General features: G+C 41.6%; 1 protein-coding gene across 6 annotated transcripts in view; it reads left to right on the top strand.

Moving 5' to 3' along the window:
* The window catches only part of RPGRIP1 (retinitis pigmentosa GTPase regulator interacting protein 1), a 61,366-nt gene that overhangs the window by 27,154 nt on the left and 16,208 nt on the right, over positions 1 to 18,004 (top strand). For 2 of the 6 annotated variants that reach the window (XM_014537058.1, XM_014537053.1), the window contains exons 12-21: positions 2,667 to 2,827; positions 3,195 to 3,338; positions 3,794 to 3,944; positions 6,249 to 6,701; positions 6,860 to 7,011; positions 7,394 to 7,775; positions 9,369 to 9,571; positions 9,877 to 10,074; positions 11,357 to 11,495; positions 13,037 to 13,134. In XM_014537058.1, the coding sequence (XP_014392544.1) occupies positions 2,667 to 2,827; positions 3,195 to 3,338; positions 3,794 to 3,944; positions 6,249 to 6,701; positions 6,860 to 7,011; positions 7,394 to 7,775; positions 9,369 to 9,571; positions 9,877 to 10,074; positions 11,357 to 11,495; positions 13,037 to 13,134 (2,081 nt within the window). Of the gene's footprint in view, positions 1 to 2,666; positions 2,828 to 3,194; positions 3,339 to 3,793; positions 3,945 to 6,248; positions 6,702 to 6,859; positions 7,012 to 7,393; positions 7,776 to 9,368; positions 9,572 to 9,873; positions 10,075 to 11,356; positions 11,496 to 13,033; positions 13,135 to 18,004 lie in introns of all 6 variants that reach the window. The other 4 variants (XM_014537050.1, XM_014537055.1, XM_014537063.1 and 1 more) reach the window with 4 other exon arrangements.

Below are 18,004 nucleotides of genomic sequence, written 5' to 3'. Positions count from 1 at the left end.
AAGGGAGAAGGAGAGAGAGAAACATCAATGATGAAAGCAAATAATCAATCAGCCTGCCTCCTGCACGCCCCCTACGGGGGATCAAGCCTCAAACCCTGGCATGTGTCATGACCAGGAATCAAACCATGACTTTCTGGTTCATAGGTTGGCGCTCAACTACTGAGCAACACTGGCCAGGCTATTATGCTTTTAAACATTCACTTTATTCATTTGTTAAATATATTTTTATTGATTTCAGAGAGGAAGATAGAAATAGAAACATCAATGGTGAGAGTGCATCATTGATCGGCTCCCTCTTGCATGCCCCCTACTGGGGATCGAGCCCACAATCTGGGCATGTGCCCTTGACCAGAATTAAACCCAGGACCCTTCAGTCCATAGGTCAACACTCTATCAACGGAGCCAAACTGGCTAGGGCCACTTTATTTATTGAAAGTATTGAAAATGAATTTCTCTGCCTTTTATTCTTATTAATCATTTTAGAAGTGATTGAGGGCCTTATTTATTTAGTTATTTTTTAGCATTTGATACCTGAAATTGAGAAGCAAATTATTGCTCTTAGTTACCACTACCATTTTCTCCTATCCTAACTCTTGGATCACAGTAGGTAGTTACTCCAAAAATGTTTAGGGCTCACCACATTGAGAACAACATGTTCTGTGTTTCCTGGCTGAGGAGGCAATTGGCAGGCAGAGTAGTAGCCCAGCAGCCTGTCCTTTTGGCTGAGTTGTTAGAGTTGCATAGTTTATATAAACTGCATCAGAGGCCACATGTCAAAATATTGGAGCCAAAAAATTAAAGTTGATTAATCCCCAAGACTCACATGAAAAAAAAGTCTCTTGATCTATACTGGACTTCTCAAGCCCAGACTTCAACCTTGTTGTGTTAAGCCATGGATATAAAGCACATATTTGTTACTGCACTATACCGATATTAGTGTATACTGACTAATCACCAGACTATATCCTAAAAGTGAATTAAATATAAAGATTGAAAAAAAGACTCAAAGATTTTAAAATACTATCAAAAAGACCTTTGCCTCACTTTTCTTTTGCTAGCCTAGACCTTGATATTTAGTCTTATTAAACTTCAATTTCATCATACTCTAGTATATTCACATAAGAGAGTGAAAGAAAAGAAATATGACACCAAAAAAGATAAAGCCACACACACAAAAAGAAAAATTGAGGCGGTCATGGTTATATAAAGTACAGCATAGATAATCAAATATTGTAATAATATGTATGGTGCCGTTTGGGTACTAGAAATATGAGGGGGAGCCCTAGTTGGTTTGGCTCAGTGGATAGAGTGTCGGCCTGGAGACTGAAGGGACCCAGGTTCGATTCCAGTTAAGGGCACGTACCAGTGCAGCTTGATTCCCAGCTCTGGTCAGGGCGCATGCAGGAGGCAACCAATTAATGTGTCTCTCTCTCATTGATGTTTCTCTCTGTCTCTCACCCGCCTTTTCACTATCTCTAAAAATCAATGGAAAAATATCCTTGGATGAGGATTAAGAAATATTAGGGGGAACGCTTTGTAAAGTATACTAATATCTAACCAGTATGCTAAACACCTGAAATTAATACAAAATAATATTGAATATAAATTGTAATTGAAAAAAATAAAAATAATTTTTAAAAAGAAAAATTATTTTTTTCAATTAGAGGCAGGAACCATAAAAGGATAAAGCTAGGAGCACATGTTGACTTTGTAGTAGGTATGATGCACAAGTGAAGTCTTGCAAAGACCTCAGCAGTGGTTCTCAACCAATATTGAATATAAACTGTAATTGAAAAAAATAAAAATAATTTTTTAAAAGAAAAATTATTTTTTTCAATTAGAGGCAGAAACCATAAAAGGATAAAGCTAGGAGCACATGTTGACTTTGTAGTAGGTATGATGCACAAGTGAAGTCTTGCAAAGACCTTAGGAGTGGTTCTCAACTAGTGGGTCTCGACCCCTTTGGCAGTCGAAAGACCCTTTCACAGGGTCGCCTAAGACCATCCTGCATATCTGATATTTACATTACGATTCATAACAGTAGCAACATTACAGTTATGAAGTAGCAACGAAAATAATTTTATGGTTGGGTCACAACATGAGGAGCTGTATTTAAAGGGCCAGAAGGTTGAGAACCACTGCCTTAGGTAATCTAATCTAACCCCCTGTTTAATGCATGATAATAGAATGATCACATTGATCACCTTCCTTCCCTAAACACACATACCCACAAATGCCCAAATGCCCACCCTTCCTCCAGATTAGGGTGAGTGTGGAGTGGGTGCCACAGAGAGTCAACAGATGGAAGTCTAAATGGAGTTGGAGAGGAGTTGTTGGCATACTGGTTTGGATGGTGCTGTCAAAAAAGTTTTGAACTGTGCCAGTCCAGTCACGTGGCTCTGTTTTTGTTTGTTGTTGTTCTACCTTTCACTCTACAGTTCTGCAGGTGGCTTTTTGTTTTGTTTTTGGAGTCAAAAGATCAACTCAGTTTATTGGGTCAATAAGCTGGAACTCCTTTGTAGAAATAAAAGAGAATTGCTTTTCTCAGGGCAAATTTATAAAAAGAATTAAACATTAGTGGGAAATTTGATTTATACTTGGTCCAGCTTTAACCATGGCTACTGATAACTACAGAGTTTCAACTTTGCGGATTACTTTTTCCCCAGCTCAAAACGAGGATCTGAAGCTTGAAGTCACCAACCTGCTTGAGAAACATAAGCAGGAAGTAGAGACCCTCCAAAATAAAGACGCAATTTCCCAATCTACTGACAGGCAAGCTGAGCCAGCCACTCCCCCGCCTCTATTCCTTGAGGCCACTCAGATAGAGGTATGTGCATCTTTAATCCAGCAAGCTCCCTCTATAGAAAAGATGAAAGGATTACAACACTAATCCGTACTTTTTTTCTTTCTACCCTTTACCGTTAAAAAAAACTTAACATCTTTTTCAGATGAGGGCTTGAAATGATCTGCTGAAGAGCAAGCAGCCAGTAGAGGCTGCATAACTTCCTCACTGCGACTGCGCATGAGGAGCTAGGAGAGAGAGCACTTGTGAGCTTGCACCAGTCCTCTCTTACATGTTGGAGTAGATTCTGCTGCTGGTATTTTACTGTTACCAACAACTGCTTTATGGAGAATAGTTTCTACCGGACCTGTTATATTTATACTCCCTTCTACCTATGCTTTTCCCTCTATAGCTCTGTGAACCAAAAAAACAAGAAGAAAAGAAACTGTCCCAGTTGTTAAGTGAGTTGCAAATATCATATGCAGAGACCACACTGGAACTAGAAAAGACCAGAGACATGCTTATTCTGCAGCGCAAAATCAACGTGTGTTATCAGGTGCAAGAAAAGAGGGTACAGGAAGGGGAGAGAGAAATAGGCACATGGGAACCACTTACAAGACTGGGAATGAAGCAAGGCCCGAGTTTCCAGGGCTGATGCAAGGTGACATGAGGTCCTGTGCAAACACAGAAAGTGCTGTCCTTTGAAAAACTTGAGAACTCACGCATCCCCACTGGCGACAGAAGCCAGTGAAGGGGCTGGGAATCGAAATGGCGGGTGTGAACCTGCTGAATTTAAATTTTGCCAGTCCCAGGAAAACATTACCCCAGGGCACTAATAGCACTACTGGTCCTGGAGGGGTCTGTGAGGAATCCAAATTTTTTCCTAGTGGCTGAATTGGCCCTGCTAAGGAGATAGCGGAGTGTCTTTTACCCAGCAAGTACCAGCTTTTATCTGGGCTCTTTAGTTCTGGGCCACTGAGGTAGAAAATTTCAGACATTATTTTGTTTCAGGAGGAACTGGATGCAATGATGACAAAAGCCGATAATGAGAATCAAGATCACAATGAAAAAATGGAGAGGCTGAATAGACTCCTAGACCTCAAGAACAATCGTATCAAGCAGCTGGAAGGTATTTTAAGAAGCCATGGCCTCCCACTATCTGGCAAGTCTTAGTATTTTGTTCTCCTCTCCTTGGGACCCATCACACAGCTACTGTCTGTGTCCTTGGCATATGACTTATCCCTCCTGTTCTCTATCCTACCATCTTTGTTGTTTTAATACATGGCCAGCAGCTTCTTTTGCTTCATCACATCAGTATCTTTCTCTGTTTTCTCTGGAGAGTTTCAACAGGGCCCAGCAATTGCTGGATCTATTTTGAGGATGAGAGCAGATCACCGTTGGCCCTCAGGCTGGTGTAAACACTCCCTCTCTTAAGATTGTTGCCTCAAGCCAGGCCTACATAGCAGTTTTTGTGAGATAATAGAATTTCATCACTCATTTCTCATGATCCTTTTATGTGATTTCTCTCTCAATGTCTCTAAATTCTTTGTTGTAGTTTGAGGACCTAGGCATAACAGGACATGTGGCTGGACACTTATGCAAATTTCATGATGTGGTACTTCCTATATTTAGTACAATCACTACTGACCAGGACCTGGTTTCAGCCATGCCTGTCAAGAAAATTGGCTTTGTTATTATACCCAGTGGTGAGAGACCTGACGACTTACACTAAGCGAAATTCATCAAAGACTGATATTTAAGCCAGCATGTTCATTTGTTATATCTGTGATAGTGGCTGCCACGAGAATATTTGAAACCACTGTTCAGGACAGCCCTCTCTCTGGAAGCAGAATCAGTAAGCAGGTTACTTAGTGAGCATGGAGCTAGAGGAAAGGGCGGCGGCCCATTCTGGGGCATGACTTATCCAATGCAGGGTGAGTCTATTAAAAGGCCACTGCCATATAACAAAGGAAACCCCTCCTTGGACTGAAATTCTCATGTCTTCCAGTTTCACGGTCTTTCTCCTGGAACAGTGCAGGATAAACACCCTTATCTACTTCTAAGGATTTATTTATTTTTTAACAGATTCATTTATTTTAACTTAATAGGTCTGTCATTACTGGTAAGGCTAACGAGTTTTTCCTGTGTTTACCAGTTATATGTATTATTTCTTTTGAGAATTGCCTGTTTCTGTTCTTTATCCATTTGAACTGTGCCAGTCAGCCAAGTGGCTCTGTATTTTATTGATTTGTAGAATTTCTTCATATGCTAAGATTGTTAACTCTGTGCCATGAAATGCAAAATTTTAGATTTATTTTCTTGAGTTATATTAATCTTATCAATTAAGAAACCCATGTCAATCTCTGTATTTCATTTATTTGGGGCAGGATGAAATTCTAATGTGTGCAAAATATTTTTATTCTACTACTTTAACTCTTTAAATAGGACCTTCACCATCAACACACTGAAGACTCAAATACTCCCCGATATCAAGTTTCTGGTTGGTTGAACATGGGAGGTAATGCACAGATTTGTTAGACTGTCTTACATATCTTTGCATTCCATTGTCAATATTTTCAACCTCTTTCCAATAGGTGTCCTCCATCCACTTTTTTACTTCATTACTCTTTAACTTAAAGTGGATTTGCTTTGCCTTCTTATGATGAAATCAAATTCTTAACAGAATGAAGATTCTTGGCACTGATCTGGCTGGAGAAGGGAAATCATTTATTAGAAGGGGCCCAAGGTAACATAATAGACTAGAGGCCCAATGCACGAAGATTCGTGCAATAATGGGCCTTCCTTCCCCTGGCTGCCGGCACCGCCTTCGCTTTGGCCCAGAGCCACCTTTCCACCTTCCCACGCTGCCCAGAGGCCCAGAGTGGCTGGGGCAGTGTGGAATGCCTGCCCCTAGCCACTCAGTGCCTGTGTATGCAAATTAATCTGCCAGTTTTATGGGTTAATTTGCATACTCACTCCTGATTGGCTGGTGGGCATTGTGAAGGTATGGTCAATTTGCATCTTTCTCTTTTATTAGTGTAGATACCATGACTGTAACTTGCTATTTTTTCCATGGGTAATATCCCAACATCTTGGAAATATTCACATTTTCTGTTTCTAGCGCTTCTCTGATGGAATTACCAATTCATTCACAGGCTGTTGCTGTAAGCCAAAATGTCATTTGTAGAATAAATTGTGCCTCCAGTGTTTTCCTGAGCTTAGTGTTTACTTTCCCATTACTCATTTTGAACCTTACTTCTAAAGGAGATTTTGGATTGTTTAGCCACCAGAATTCAAAGCTCCTGGTTGTCATTCTGCTGCTCTTCCTTTTGAGTCACATGGTTTCTTGAAATAATCACAACTTGGACTTCCACCATGGTTTCTAGTCTCCTTTTGTCCACCTTCCTTTATTCTAAGAAAGAGCTCCCTACCCTTTCATGGATAGGCAGTTTTCTTTCCCCTCTAGAACAGCTGAAAGATGTGGCTTATGGTACCCGACAGATGTCATTGTATCTGGAAACACTGCCAGCCCATAGAGATGAGGATAAAGTGAACATTTCTCTGTTGCATCAAAGTGAGAATCTGTTTGAACTGCACATTCACCAGGCCTTCCTGACATCTGCTGCTCTGGCTCAGGCTGAAGACACTCAACCTACCACTTTCTGCACCTATTCCTTCTATGATTTTGAAACCCACTGTACCCCACTAGCTGTGGGGCCACAGCCGCTTTATGACTTCACCTCCCAGTATGTGGTAGAGACAGACTCCCTTTTCTTGCACTACCTTCAAGGGGCTTCAGCCCAGCTGGAGCTTCACCAGGCTCTAGCCAGTGAGCACCACACCCTTGCAGCCGGATGGATTTGCTTTGACAGGGTGCTGGAGACTGTGGAGAGAGTCCATGGCTCTGCCACACTTACTGGTAAGTGCTGTCAGCTTCCCACAGCTCCTGGGTCCAATGCAGAATTTCCCAACAGCTATAGTTGCTCCTCTGGTGCTCTCCCATTTCCTTTGCCTTTATTCTTGATCCTTGCCACACCATCTGTATCCTCCATGCCTTTCATACTTTCTGCTGCCCAGGAGCTGGTGGAGAAGACTTTGGGGTGCTAGAATACTGGATGAGGCTGCACTTCCCCATAAGATCCAGCCTACAGGCATGCAATAAGCGAAAAAAGGCTCAGGCCTACCTGTCAGCCAATGTGCTTGGAGCCTGGAGGGCCCAGGAGGATGAGGTGAGAAAAAGGATGTGCCCATGCATCTCAAAGGAGCCTCATCCCAGCAGCTCATGATATCAGCTCATCCTCCCATTGAATGTGAATGGGAGAGAAAAACTGTCACACCACAAGTAGTTCAGATTCTTCCCTTGGCCAAGCCTGAGTTTGAAATGAAACCATGCCCTTGGAGCTAGTTACCTCTCCCTGCTGTGAACAAAATAGCTTTTCTGTTCCATTCTCTCAGACAAGGCCTGAGTGCCAGCATCTCCCTCTGATAGCCATCTGCCGGAGTCAGTGTGCAGGCAGGTGAAAGTTATTAGGTTTCTTTGTGACCCAGTTTGCTAGGTCAGAGCTCTTGCTCATTAAGGGTGCTGGGCTTCACCTACAACAACTCTCCTAGGTTGCCCTTTCTCTCCATCCAAGACCAACATCTCTCCAGTCCAGATCAGAGACTTGGAAGCATCAGAATGAGCTGCAGGTGGAAATCACCAGATGCTGTGGCCTCCAGAGTCGACGGCTGGGAACCCAACCCAGTCCGTATGCCATGTACCGTTTTTTCACCTTTCCTGACCACGACACGGCCATCATTCCAGCCAGTAACAATCCCTACTTTAGGGACCAGGCTCAATTCCCAGTGCTTGTGACTTCTGACCTGGATCAATATCTGAGACGGGAGGCCCTGTCTATATACGTTTTTGACGATGAAGACGCAGAATCTGGCTCCTACCTTGGCAAAGTCCAAGTGCCTTTGCTGCCTCTTGCACAAAACAAATCCATTAAAGGTGGGAGTTCAAGGTTACTGCATTGTTATGGTCTTTGCCCAGTGTTATCTTCCAGTCCTAATTCTACTTTTCTTTGATTACTTGCTTGGAACAGTCTCTCTTAAAAACCTGCTGAAAGGACTTTAGAATATTGTCAAAAGTGACAGTGCAGACTTAGAGTTTCACTAGTCAGTGGAAACATTGGCTTCTTCTGCTTCAACAACTAAAGCAAGATTCCCAAGTGGGTAGACCCACCAACCTGAAGTCATGCCTTTATTTCTGAACAAACATTTTCCAATTCTGGAATGCTTCCCAGTATTTGTCTTTACTTAAGAACAATTGTTTCTTAGCACATGACTAGATATCTGATTATAAACTGTCCTTTACACTCCCTCATAATTCTCTTCCTTTAAATATTAGACACAAGTTAGCAAGGGTTCTATGCTATACCACAACTAAGGGAAATTTCTTTAAAATATCCCTTCCCCCTCCCCCAAATGGAGCTTAACTTCATACTACCTTACTTTACTTTCATACCCAGGGTGGTGGGGTGCACCTAGGAAGGGTCAACTCTCTAGAAGGGTGAGGCAGGAATATCCACACTCTCATTAAGAAGTATGATGGAGCCCTAACTGGTTTGGCTCAGTGGATAGAGTGTTGGCCTGCGGACTCAAGGGTCCCAGGTTCGATTCTGGTCAAGGGCATGTACCTTGGTTGCGGGCACATCCCCAGTAGGGAGTGTGCAGGAGGCAGCTGATCAATGTTTCTCTCTCATCGATGTTTTTAACTCTCTGTCCCTCCCTCTCCCTTCCTCTCTGTAAAAAAATCAATAAAATATATTTTTTAAAAAGAGAAAATCTTGTGTATTTTAAATGAAAATGTGTAGAAAATGTTATTAATAAGATAGCATTTAAAAAAATTTTTTAAAAAAAGAAGTGAGATGGATGCAGCCGGTAAACCAACCATGTTTAACAAGCATCTGGATGTGCCAGGAAGCGTGTGAGGACTCTATCCTCCCAATATCGCAAGTGCTTTAAACAAACAAACAAAAAGGCTAACACTTCTGCTCACAAGCCATCCTTTGCCAAAGAGGAGATAAAAATGTGAGTCATCTGTTAAATTAATCAGCATTACAGATCAGAAATCTGGCCTTTGGGAAAAGCTATTTTGCTTGAGTTTCCTTGGCTTTTGTTATTTTAGAAATAAGGACCACTTGAGTATAGATAATGGTTTTCTTGGTGTGCTTAAGGCTTAGCAAGCATTTGGTAATAGCAATGATAACGCGATCCTGTTTATTGACTGAGTGACTGATGACAAGCAAGCTCTACCTATCCGTACATCCTTTGCCTATCCCTTCTTGAAACCTGGGGATACCCACCTGCCCCTCCAAATATTTTAAGGGAGTATTATAAGTAAATATTCTTAATGGGAACATAAATATTCAAGACCATTCTACGTCACTTCTGAGTATATTAGCATCATGATCATTTGATGAATGTTAATTGTAAACAATATGGTGAAATTTAAAAAATGGAGGGAATAGACAAGGTGCTGATTAAGCTCACTTACCTATTTCATTTGATCAGATCTTATTCACGTCTGTGTGTGTCTCAGGTGATTTTAACCTCACTGATCCTGCGAGAAAACCCAATGGATCTGTTCAGGTACAGCTGGATTGGAAGTCTTGCTATCTAGCTCCCGAGAGCTTCCTGAAACCAGAAGCTCAGACTGACGAGAACGACGAGAACGACGAGAACGACGCCAACCACAGTTTAGAGATCTCATCTGATGAGGAAAAGGGTTTCTTTCCTCCCCAGGTAGCAGACCTCCACCAATTCTATGGGGCGTATGTGAAGAAAATAGTATTAAAATTGAAGGGGGGAAAAAGTTCCTTCTGTGAATGTTATGCGTTCTGCAGACTTAGCACGCTTCATAATGCCGCGAGGCGTTTCATGGAGCCAAACACTGGGTTTTATTGTGGGGAGAAGAAAGATTTGGCATCTCAGCTCTGTGACAGGAGAGACACGAAGTCTAATGCTAGCCTTCAAATTCCTTTCTTGAGAATCAAGGCTCTTAACTATCATCTTATAAGGCTGTTTCTGCTCCTTTCATTCCGGACCAGGTGGTATCTGCTGAGATTCCCATCGCAGCTGACCAGCATGCAACTAAGAGAAAACCTCCTCAGGGGGGAGAAAGAAAGGAAAGGGAACACCAGGTTGCAAGCTACTCACGAAGAAAACATGGCAAAAGAACAGGTATCCAAGGAAAGAACAGAATGGAGTATCTTAGTCGTAACTTCTTAAGTGGAAATACACTACAGGTAAGGCCTTAGAAACCCGAAGAACTAAAATGTGGGTTGTAGTATCCCCAAATATATTGTTCTCAGAGGAAAAAGCAGAAGCAGACACACAAGATAAGCAATAATCATGGCTTTGTGTGGCTACTATGTGTTTCCACAAACAAGTAGTTTAATAAACCTCTGGACTGTTCAATTCAATGTAATAGATTATGTAATCTGCAATATATGCTTAGAACTTTAGTACCACAGTTTTAACCAGTCCACTTCAACCATAATGAAAACAAATTAAAAGATAAGTATTGCCCTGGCTGGTGTGGCTCACATGGGTGGGCGTCATGCTGTACACCGAAAGGTTACCAGTCTCAGTCCCAGTCAGGGCACAGGCATGGGTTTTGGGCTCGATCCTTGATAGACGGCATGGATCGGTGTCACTCTCTATGTTTCTCTATCTCCCTCCCTCTCCCTCTCTCTCTAAAATTCAATTAAAAAAAAAAAAGAACAAGTATTTATTGAACACCTACTGTGTGCTTGATACTGCCTTTTCTTTATAGGAAAGTGGATTAAAGTTACTATGTAGCACCTAAAAATATGTACATATAAGATTATAAGCCCTGACCGGTTTGGCTCAGTGGATAGAGCGTCAGCTTGTGGAATGAAGGGTACCAGGTTCGATTCCAGTCAAGGGCATGTACCTTGGTTGCGGGCACATCCCCAGTAGGGGGTGTGCAGGAGGCAGCTGATTAATGATTCTCTCTCATTGATGTTTCTAACTCTCTATCCCTCTCCCTTCCTCTCTATAAAAAATCAATAAAATATATATTTTTTAAAAGATTATAAATATGTGTGATATGATTATATATTACATTATTATGTTATAACTAGAGGCCCCTCGGCCTGGCCTGCAGGGATCGGGCCGAAACTGGCTCTCTGACATCCTCCGAGGGGTCCCGGATAGCAATAGGGCACAGGCCAGGCCAAGGGACCCCACCAGCGCACAATCAGGGCCGGGGAGGGACCGCAGGAGGGCTCCAGGGTGTGTAGCCCATTTCTCCCAGTCCCAATTGGCCGAACCCCAGCAGCAAGCTAACCTACCGGTCAGAGCATCTGCCCCCTGGTGGTCAGTGTATGTCATAGTGACTGGTCAAATAGTCGAATGGTTGGACACTTAGCATATTAGGCTTTTATTTTATAGGATAATTTGTATTGCATTAATTATATATTAATGTGATTATTACTTTTATTAAATAATTATAATTATACAATATCATTACATGTAATTTTATTTATTGCGTTTATTCTGTAGCAGGTGAACTACACTGAATGGAAATTCTCAGGGTTTAACATCTCCATAGATGATTATTTAAAGAATCCGGAAAAGGAAGAGGAAATTACATCATTCCCTTCAGCACTGATACAAAATGAAGCTCTCCATCCTGTAATTGGTATTGTCTTTTTAAAATCCGATTTTCCTACTTAATCATTGAATTCTTTGATCAAGACAGTTACTTCTTCATCTTCATTGCTAAAGTTTTTATGGGAATGTAATACTGAAGACCCTAGGCTCAGTTTTATGTTACAGTGTGCTGGTTAGGCCAATTAAGGTTAGAATTCTCAAAGAAAGTAGCGTTCTATGTATTTAAAGCTAGCTATAGCCAGTTTAGTTACCTAGCAATTATAAGATGTTAATTACTCCAGGGTCTTATGAATTATGGTTACAAAGAAATAGAAGAAGGAGCATAATTAGTTCATTTGTGATGTTAATCCAAATTTTTTATTGTTGTTAATCCTCACCCAAGAATATTTTTCCCATTGCTTTTTTAGAGAGAGTGAGAGGAATGGAGGGATGGAGGGATGGTGGGAGGGAGGGAAAGAGAAACATCAATGTGAGAGAGGCACATCAATTGGTTGCTTCCTTCTGCACACATCCCGACCACAGACTGACAATCTAGCCCAGGGGTGGGCAAACTTTTTGACTCGAGGGCCACAATGGGTTCTTAAACTGGACCGGAGGACCGGAACAAAAGCATGGATGGAGTATTTGTGTGAACTAATATAAATTCAAAGTAAACATCATTACATAAAAGGGTACGGTCTTTTTTTTTTTAGTTTTATTCATTTCATACGGGCCAGATCCGGCCCGCGAGCCGTAGTTTGCCCACGGCTGATATAGCCCCTGAGCCAAACCAACTAATGCTCCAAATTTATTTTCTTTTCTATTTTATTCACCAGTTTATTTTGTTTTTAGATTTCTTGTTTGTTTATTTTGATTTTTAGATTCAATTGTTGATAGATATGTATTTGTTGCCATTTTGTTGTTCATATTTTTTATTTCTTCTTCTTCTTTTTTTTCTTCTTCTTCTCCTTCTTCTTCTTTGTTTTCTTCTTCTTCTTAAAGAATACCTTCAACATTTCATATAATACTGGTTTGGTGGTGATGAACTCCTTTAGCTTTTTCTTGTCTGGGAAGCTCTTTATCGGACCTTCAATTCTAAATGATAGCTTTGCTGGGTAGAGTCTTGATTGTAGTAGGTCCTTGTTTTTCATCACTTTGAATAATTCTTGCCACTCCCTTCTGGCCTGCAAAGTTTCTGTTGAGAAATCAGCTGACATTCATATGGGCACTCCTTTGTAGATAACTAACTGATTTTTCTCTTGCTGCCTTTAAGATTCTCTCTATGTCTTTAACCTTTGACATTTTAATTATAATGTGTCTTGGTGTGGGCCTCTGGGTTCATCTTGCTTTGGACTCTCTATGCTTCCTGGACATGTCAGTGGTTGAGTATTGACACAGGAAGGTTTTATTTTTTAATAACCTTTACCCACTTGGGCTATTTGGGAGAATAAAGAAGACCACACTCTACAGAGGGCTGTATCACTAAGCAAATAGCTCACTACTATTTGTGGCCTACATTACATAGAAAAGAAAAAAAGAAAAAAAAGTTAAGCATATAGTTCACAACCTGGCAATTCTCTTCCTTAGCAGATAAAGAATCCTGTGAACGAGCTTCTGAGGTCAGTGAAGCACAAACTACAGACAGTGACGACATAGTGACAGCCATATCTCAGAAATGTCCGAAGGCAGTAAGTATGCTGGGTGATCATTGAGTGGGTGGCAAGACGGTAAATTATGACAGCTAGTATGCTTAATGACCAGGCATGTGAAGTTCAAGTCTAGTTGTTTTTTAAAAATATATTTTATTGATTTTTTACAGAGAGGAAGGGAAAGGAATAGAGAGTCAGAAACTTCAATGAGAGAGAAGCATTGATCAGCTGCCTCCTGCACATCCCCAGTGTGCCTGCAACTAAGGTACATGCCCTTGACAGGAATCGAACCTGGGACCCTTCAGTTCCCAGGCCATCACTCTATCCAGTGAGCCAAACCGGTCAGGGCTCAAGTCTAGTTTTAATGATCCTGGTGGGGAATTTAAGTTATTCAGTTAAGTATACATTGAGAGTAAATAGAACTCTGTTGATGCAGTCAGATGAAAGGATCGTTTTTCTCGATGTGATGTGAATGAGGAGTTGCTTCCACACTTCTCTCTCCTGTTTGAATCCCTTGCCTGCCTTCTTCATTGTGTGGGCCGAGCCAACTCAGCCAAAGGTTCGAAAGCCTGAGTGCAGGCAGCAAAATGATGAAGAAATGACAAAGAGCATAAGCTGGGTCTAGGTGGATTTTCCTGTGCCTGGCTGAGGCCACAGAGAGATCCAGAGGCAAGCTGAGCCTTTATTTTATAGCCAGAGGTAAACAAGTTAGTGGTCACCATAATTACAATGTTCTTGTGAGTTTCACTTTTTTGGCAGCACTTGCACTTCCCACAGCCCATTAGCTACCTAGAAAGGCTCTAGGGAGCGTCATAAGGTCAAGCCTAATTATGCTAAGAGGACTGTGCCCTCTAAGCTGGGATTTGTTTGTGGCTTTGCCAACAGGTCAGTCCGAGGCTTAACCCTATAGCCGCGCCCTACAATTGTGTAGTTGTGATTCACCCCCAGCCTGCGTGAGGCCCCTTCCTTTAACTCCACCGGAGGAGAGCCGGTTTACTTGGGGAGGTGGAGGCTGAGAGAGAGGAAGAGGTTCTTCCTGGGAGGGCTCAGAGGGCTCATCCCGTTTCTGAAGTTTCCGACCCAACCTTTAAAACCTGTCATTACAATTAGTTATTCAACATTTCAGTCTCAAGTCTCTTCGGGAACTCAGTGAGGATACACATGCACAACAATCATTGTGTTAGAATCTTGTGGTTTATACATGAGGTAGAAAACAACCACTCTCTTGAGCCACTAGAATGCTCCCTGGCAGGTTTGTAGGTGCTCAGTGAACAGTTGTTGAATGAGTGACTGAATGAAAGATGAAAATCTCATTGAGGATTAGGAACTTCATTAGAAACAGTAAAGTATAGGCGACTTAGAATCAAGGGAGTAGATTATGTGATATAAACTCTAAGGTTTTCAAGAATCCAAAAAAAGGAAGTTTTGTAGAGGTCAGAAAACTTACTTGAAAGTTAGACCTGTACTGAGGATTTGCAGGAAAATGAAGGATACTGGAGTGGGGAGAAACAACTCAAAGTCTGTAGACTTAAACAGTGAATATGGCAAGTAGTAAGTTTATCTGTTTATTGAACTTTTATCTGTCATATCTTTTTTAGACATTGTGTAATTAATGTCTTGAGAAATGTTTATAAGACAGATCAGAGCCATTGAATGTTAGAGCTAGACAACAACATCTTAGAGATAATAAAGGTGAACACGATTAAATGATGTGTCTGGGATTACAGAGCTCGTAGGTGAAGGAGCCAGAACTCCAGTCAAGGTTTCTAAACCATGCCACCTCAGATCAACACAAAAAGCAGCCAGCTGGTCAGCACATTTTTGAACTACAAGGTAGACAGATTACGTTGAAATATTACTCTAAATTAAAGGCTGCTAAATTAATCTCCTTTTAGAAAATCTTTGTGTACCCAAAAATGTTACTTGAGAAACTAAATATAAAAACTGAGCCTACTTGGCAAGAAAAAAATTAGTGTTATTATTATCAAATTAAATTTACAACATAGACATATATGATTGTATATATGTCTGCTAAATCATGATTATACTTCAAAATAGCTAGACATAAAAGATTGAAAGAGTTGAAGGCCCAGATTTAATACTTGAACTCTGACACTCTTCTGCCTGGAGTCAGCCCAGGTAGCAGACGAGGAACAGAGTGTAGTTTAAGAGCATGGAGATTTGGTTCATGCAGAAGTGGTTTAGAGCCTGCTCTGCTGCTGAAATCTATGCAATGTTGGGGGAGTTATTTAACCTGGATTAGGCTTTGTTTCCTCATCTGTAAAGCATTAATATTAAGTATGCCTCCTTTAGAGTGATGAGGCAAGATTTAAAGAAGGTGATGTGTAGTAAGAGTTCAGTACAATGTCTGAGACAAATTAAGCACTGAATGATAGGGATAATGAGGTTGATGATGTCAGTAGTCTATTCTCTCTGAAATATCCTAGTTCTCAAGGGTAAGCTTTTATAATCTGAGGAGGTCCCTACAAAGAAGGACTAGGCCCTGAGGGGAGGGGATTAAAACAGGAGTGTCATTTCTCTTCTGCCTGACACGTCAATTGAGGAGTAGGTTGAACAATACAACCTAAATAAGACCCTTTCAAAATGCCTTTCCCTTATACTTTTTTCCCCCCAATATATTTTTATTGATTTTAGAGAGGAAAGGAGACAGAGAGAGGGAGAGAGAGAGAGAGATAGAAACATCAATGGTGAGAGAGAATCACTGATCCGCTGCCTCCTGCACATCCCACACTGGGAATGAAGCTCACAACTAGGGCTTGTGCCCTGACCAGGAATTGAATCATGACTCCTGGTTCATAGGTCAATGCTGAACCACTGAGCCATGTTGGCTGGGCCCCTTACACTTCTAAAGAAGTGAAACAATGACAATACATATGGATCTTTGAGAGCCTTTCTTAGAGTCCAGAATTAGGACAGTTCCTGTGTTCACCGGATTGGTGTGGTACCAGTTTAACTGGACAATCAATGAGTCCATGCTGCCTGTCACTACTTGAGCCAATTAAGCAGAGACAGGGTTGAATCATATATGAGCATTTATTCCAATACTGCTGGCAATCCCCCAATAAGTCAGCTGCTTATATAGAGTAGGACAAAGATTACATGGGGAAGTAGGGATTGTGGGCATGGGGAAGTAGGCCATGCAGGCTGGGGTGGGACTCCATTGTTTGGGCAACCAGGTTGTTAATCTTTCCATTATAACAGGCAGTTCTTGAATGAGAATGGACCACATTTAAAGGTTGACTCCCTGGTCCAAGGTTGACTCCCAGGTCCCAGGGGCACACAACTCCCAGCCAGGTCAGAATGTCCTTTCTTTAACCAACACAAGGCAATCCTGGTTAACAGAGCATGATTGATATTTCCCATAACCACAGCTAGTCCCCCATATTCTATCTTTGTCCCTAACACCAGCACAATCTTCCTAAAGGCCCTCTGTACTTATCTTCTCCCTAAGACTCCCCAAGAAATGATCTCAATGACCTAACCGGTTTGCTCAGTGGATAGAGCGCCGGCCTGCAGACTGAAAGTCCCAGGTTCGATTCCGGCCAAGGGCATGTACCTTGGTTGCGGGCACATCCCCAGTAGGAGGTGTGCAGGAGGCAGTTGATCGATGTTTCTCTCTCATCGATGTTTCTAACTCTCTATCCCTCTCCATTCCTCTCTGTAAAAAATCAATAAAAATAAAAAAAAGGAAATGATCTCAATCCAAACGTGGTTTCCTCCAGATGAAGTCCCATTCCTGGTCCCAGGAAGCAGTCTCCCACGCTGGGTGGACCATAGGAAAACATTTCCCTCCCCGTCCTGACAGCTGCTAATGAGAAGGGAACAATCATTTACATTTGCTCCATGGCCTCGGGTTACTGTCTTTTAACTGTAGCGTGTATCAAAAACCTCCAAGTTTATTCTCTTTCCTTATACTCTTATTTCAGGTGTGGAGGATGTCCTGACCCCTTATATATGCTAGCTAATTAATTTTAGTAACTCTGCCCCCCGCCCCATTCCCAGCAATATTAGCTATCACACCTGAACTAATAAACTGAGGGGAACTGCCTATCTGACACTAATGCTGGCTGCATAACTAACTGCTCTTAGGTTTCTGCCAGCAAATTCAAATGAGTTAGTATATACAGTGGTTAGTGTGATTTAATATTACTAATTGCATATATTTTTCTTCTGTTCAGTCCCAATAAAATTATATAATGGAACTAGCTCATGTAAAGGATTCTGGGTCAAATTAAAATATGGAACCATATCTTAGTCAGTTTGGGTTGCTATAATGAAATAGCAGAGACTGGGTGGCTTATAAACAACAGCAGTTTATTTCAGAGTTCTCAAGGCTACAAGTCCAAGATCAGGATGCCATCCTGGTCAGATTTTGGTGAGGATCCTCTTCCATGTTGCAGACTGTCAACTTCTTATTGAATCTTCACAAGGCAGAAGGAGAATGAGCTAGCTCTGACCTCTTCCTATAAGGGCACTAATCCCATTCATGAGGGCTCCACCCTTGTGACCTAATTATCTCCCAAAGGCTCTATCTCCAAATACCATTATCACATTGGGATTAGGGTTTTGTATGTTTTTTGTTAATCCTTACCCAAGGGTATTTTTTTCCATTGATTTTTTTTTAGAGAGAGTGTAAGGGAGGGGAGGGAAGGGAAGGGAGACAGAAAGAGAGAGAAGGAAAGGAGAGAGGGAAAAACACCAGTATGAGAGAGACACAATGACTGGTTGCCTCCTGCATGCACTCTGACCCAGGCCAGGGACTAGAACTTGAAACTCAGGATGTGCCCTTGATCAGAAATCGAACCCGAGACCCTTCCATGCATGGGCCAACACTCTAACCACTGAACTATGCCAGCCAGGGCAGGATTAGGGTTTTTATATATGACTT

This window comes from Myotis brandtii, unplaced genomic scaffold (assembly GCF_000412655.1).
Source record: "Myotis brandtii unplaced genomic scaffold, ASM41265v1 scaffold1031, whole genome shotgun sequence".
In the NCBI taxonomy this organism is placed as follows: Eukaryota; Metazoa; Chordata; class Mammalia; order Chiroptera; family Vespertilionidae; genus Myotis; species Myotis brandtii.
The sequence above is the reverse complement of the archived record's forward strand: the minus strand, read 5'-3'. Positions and strand labels throughout refer to the sequence as shown.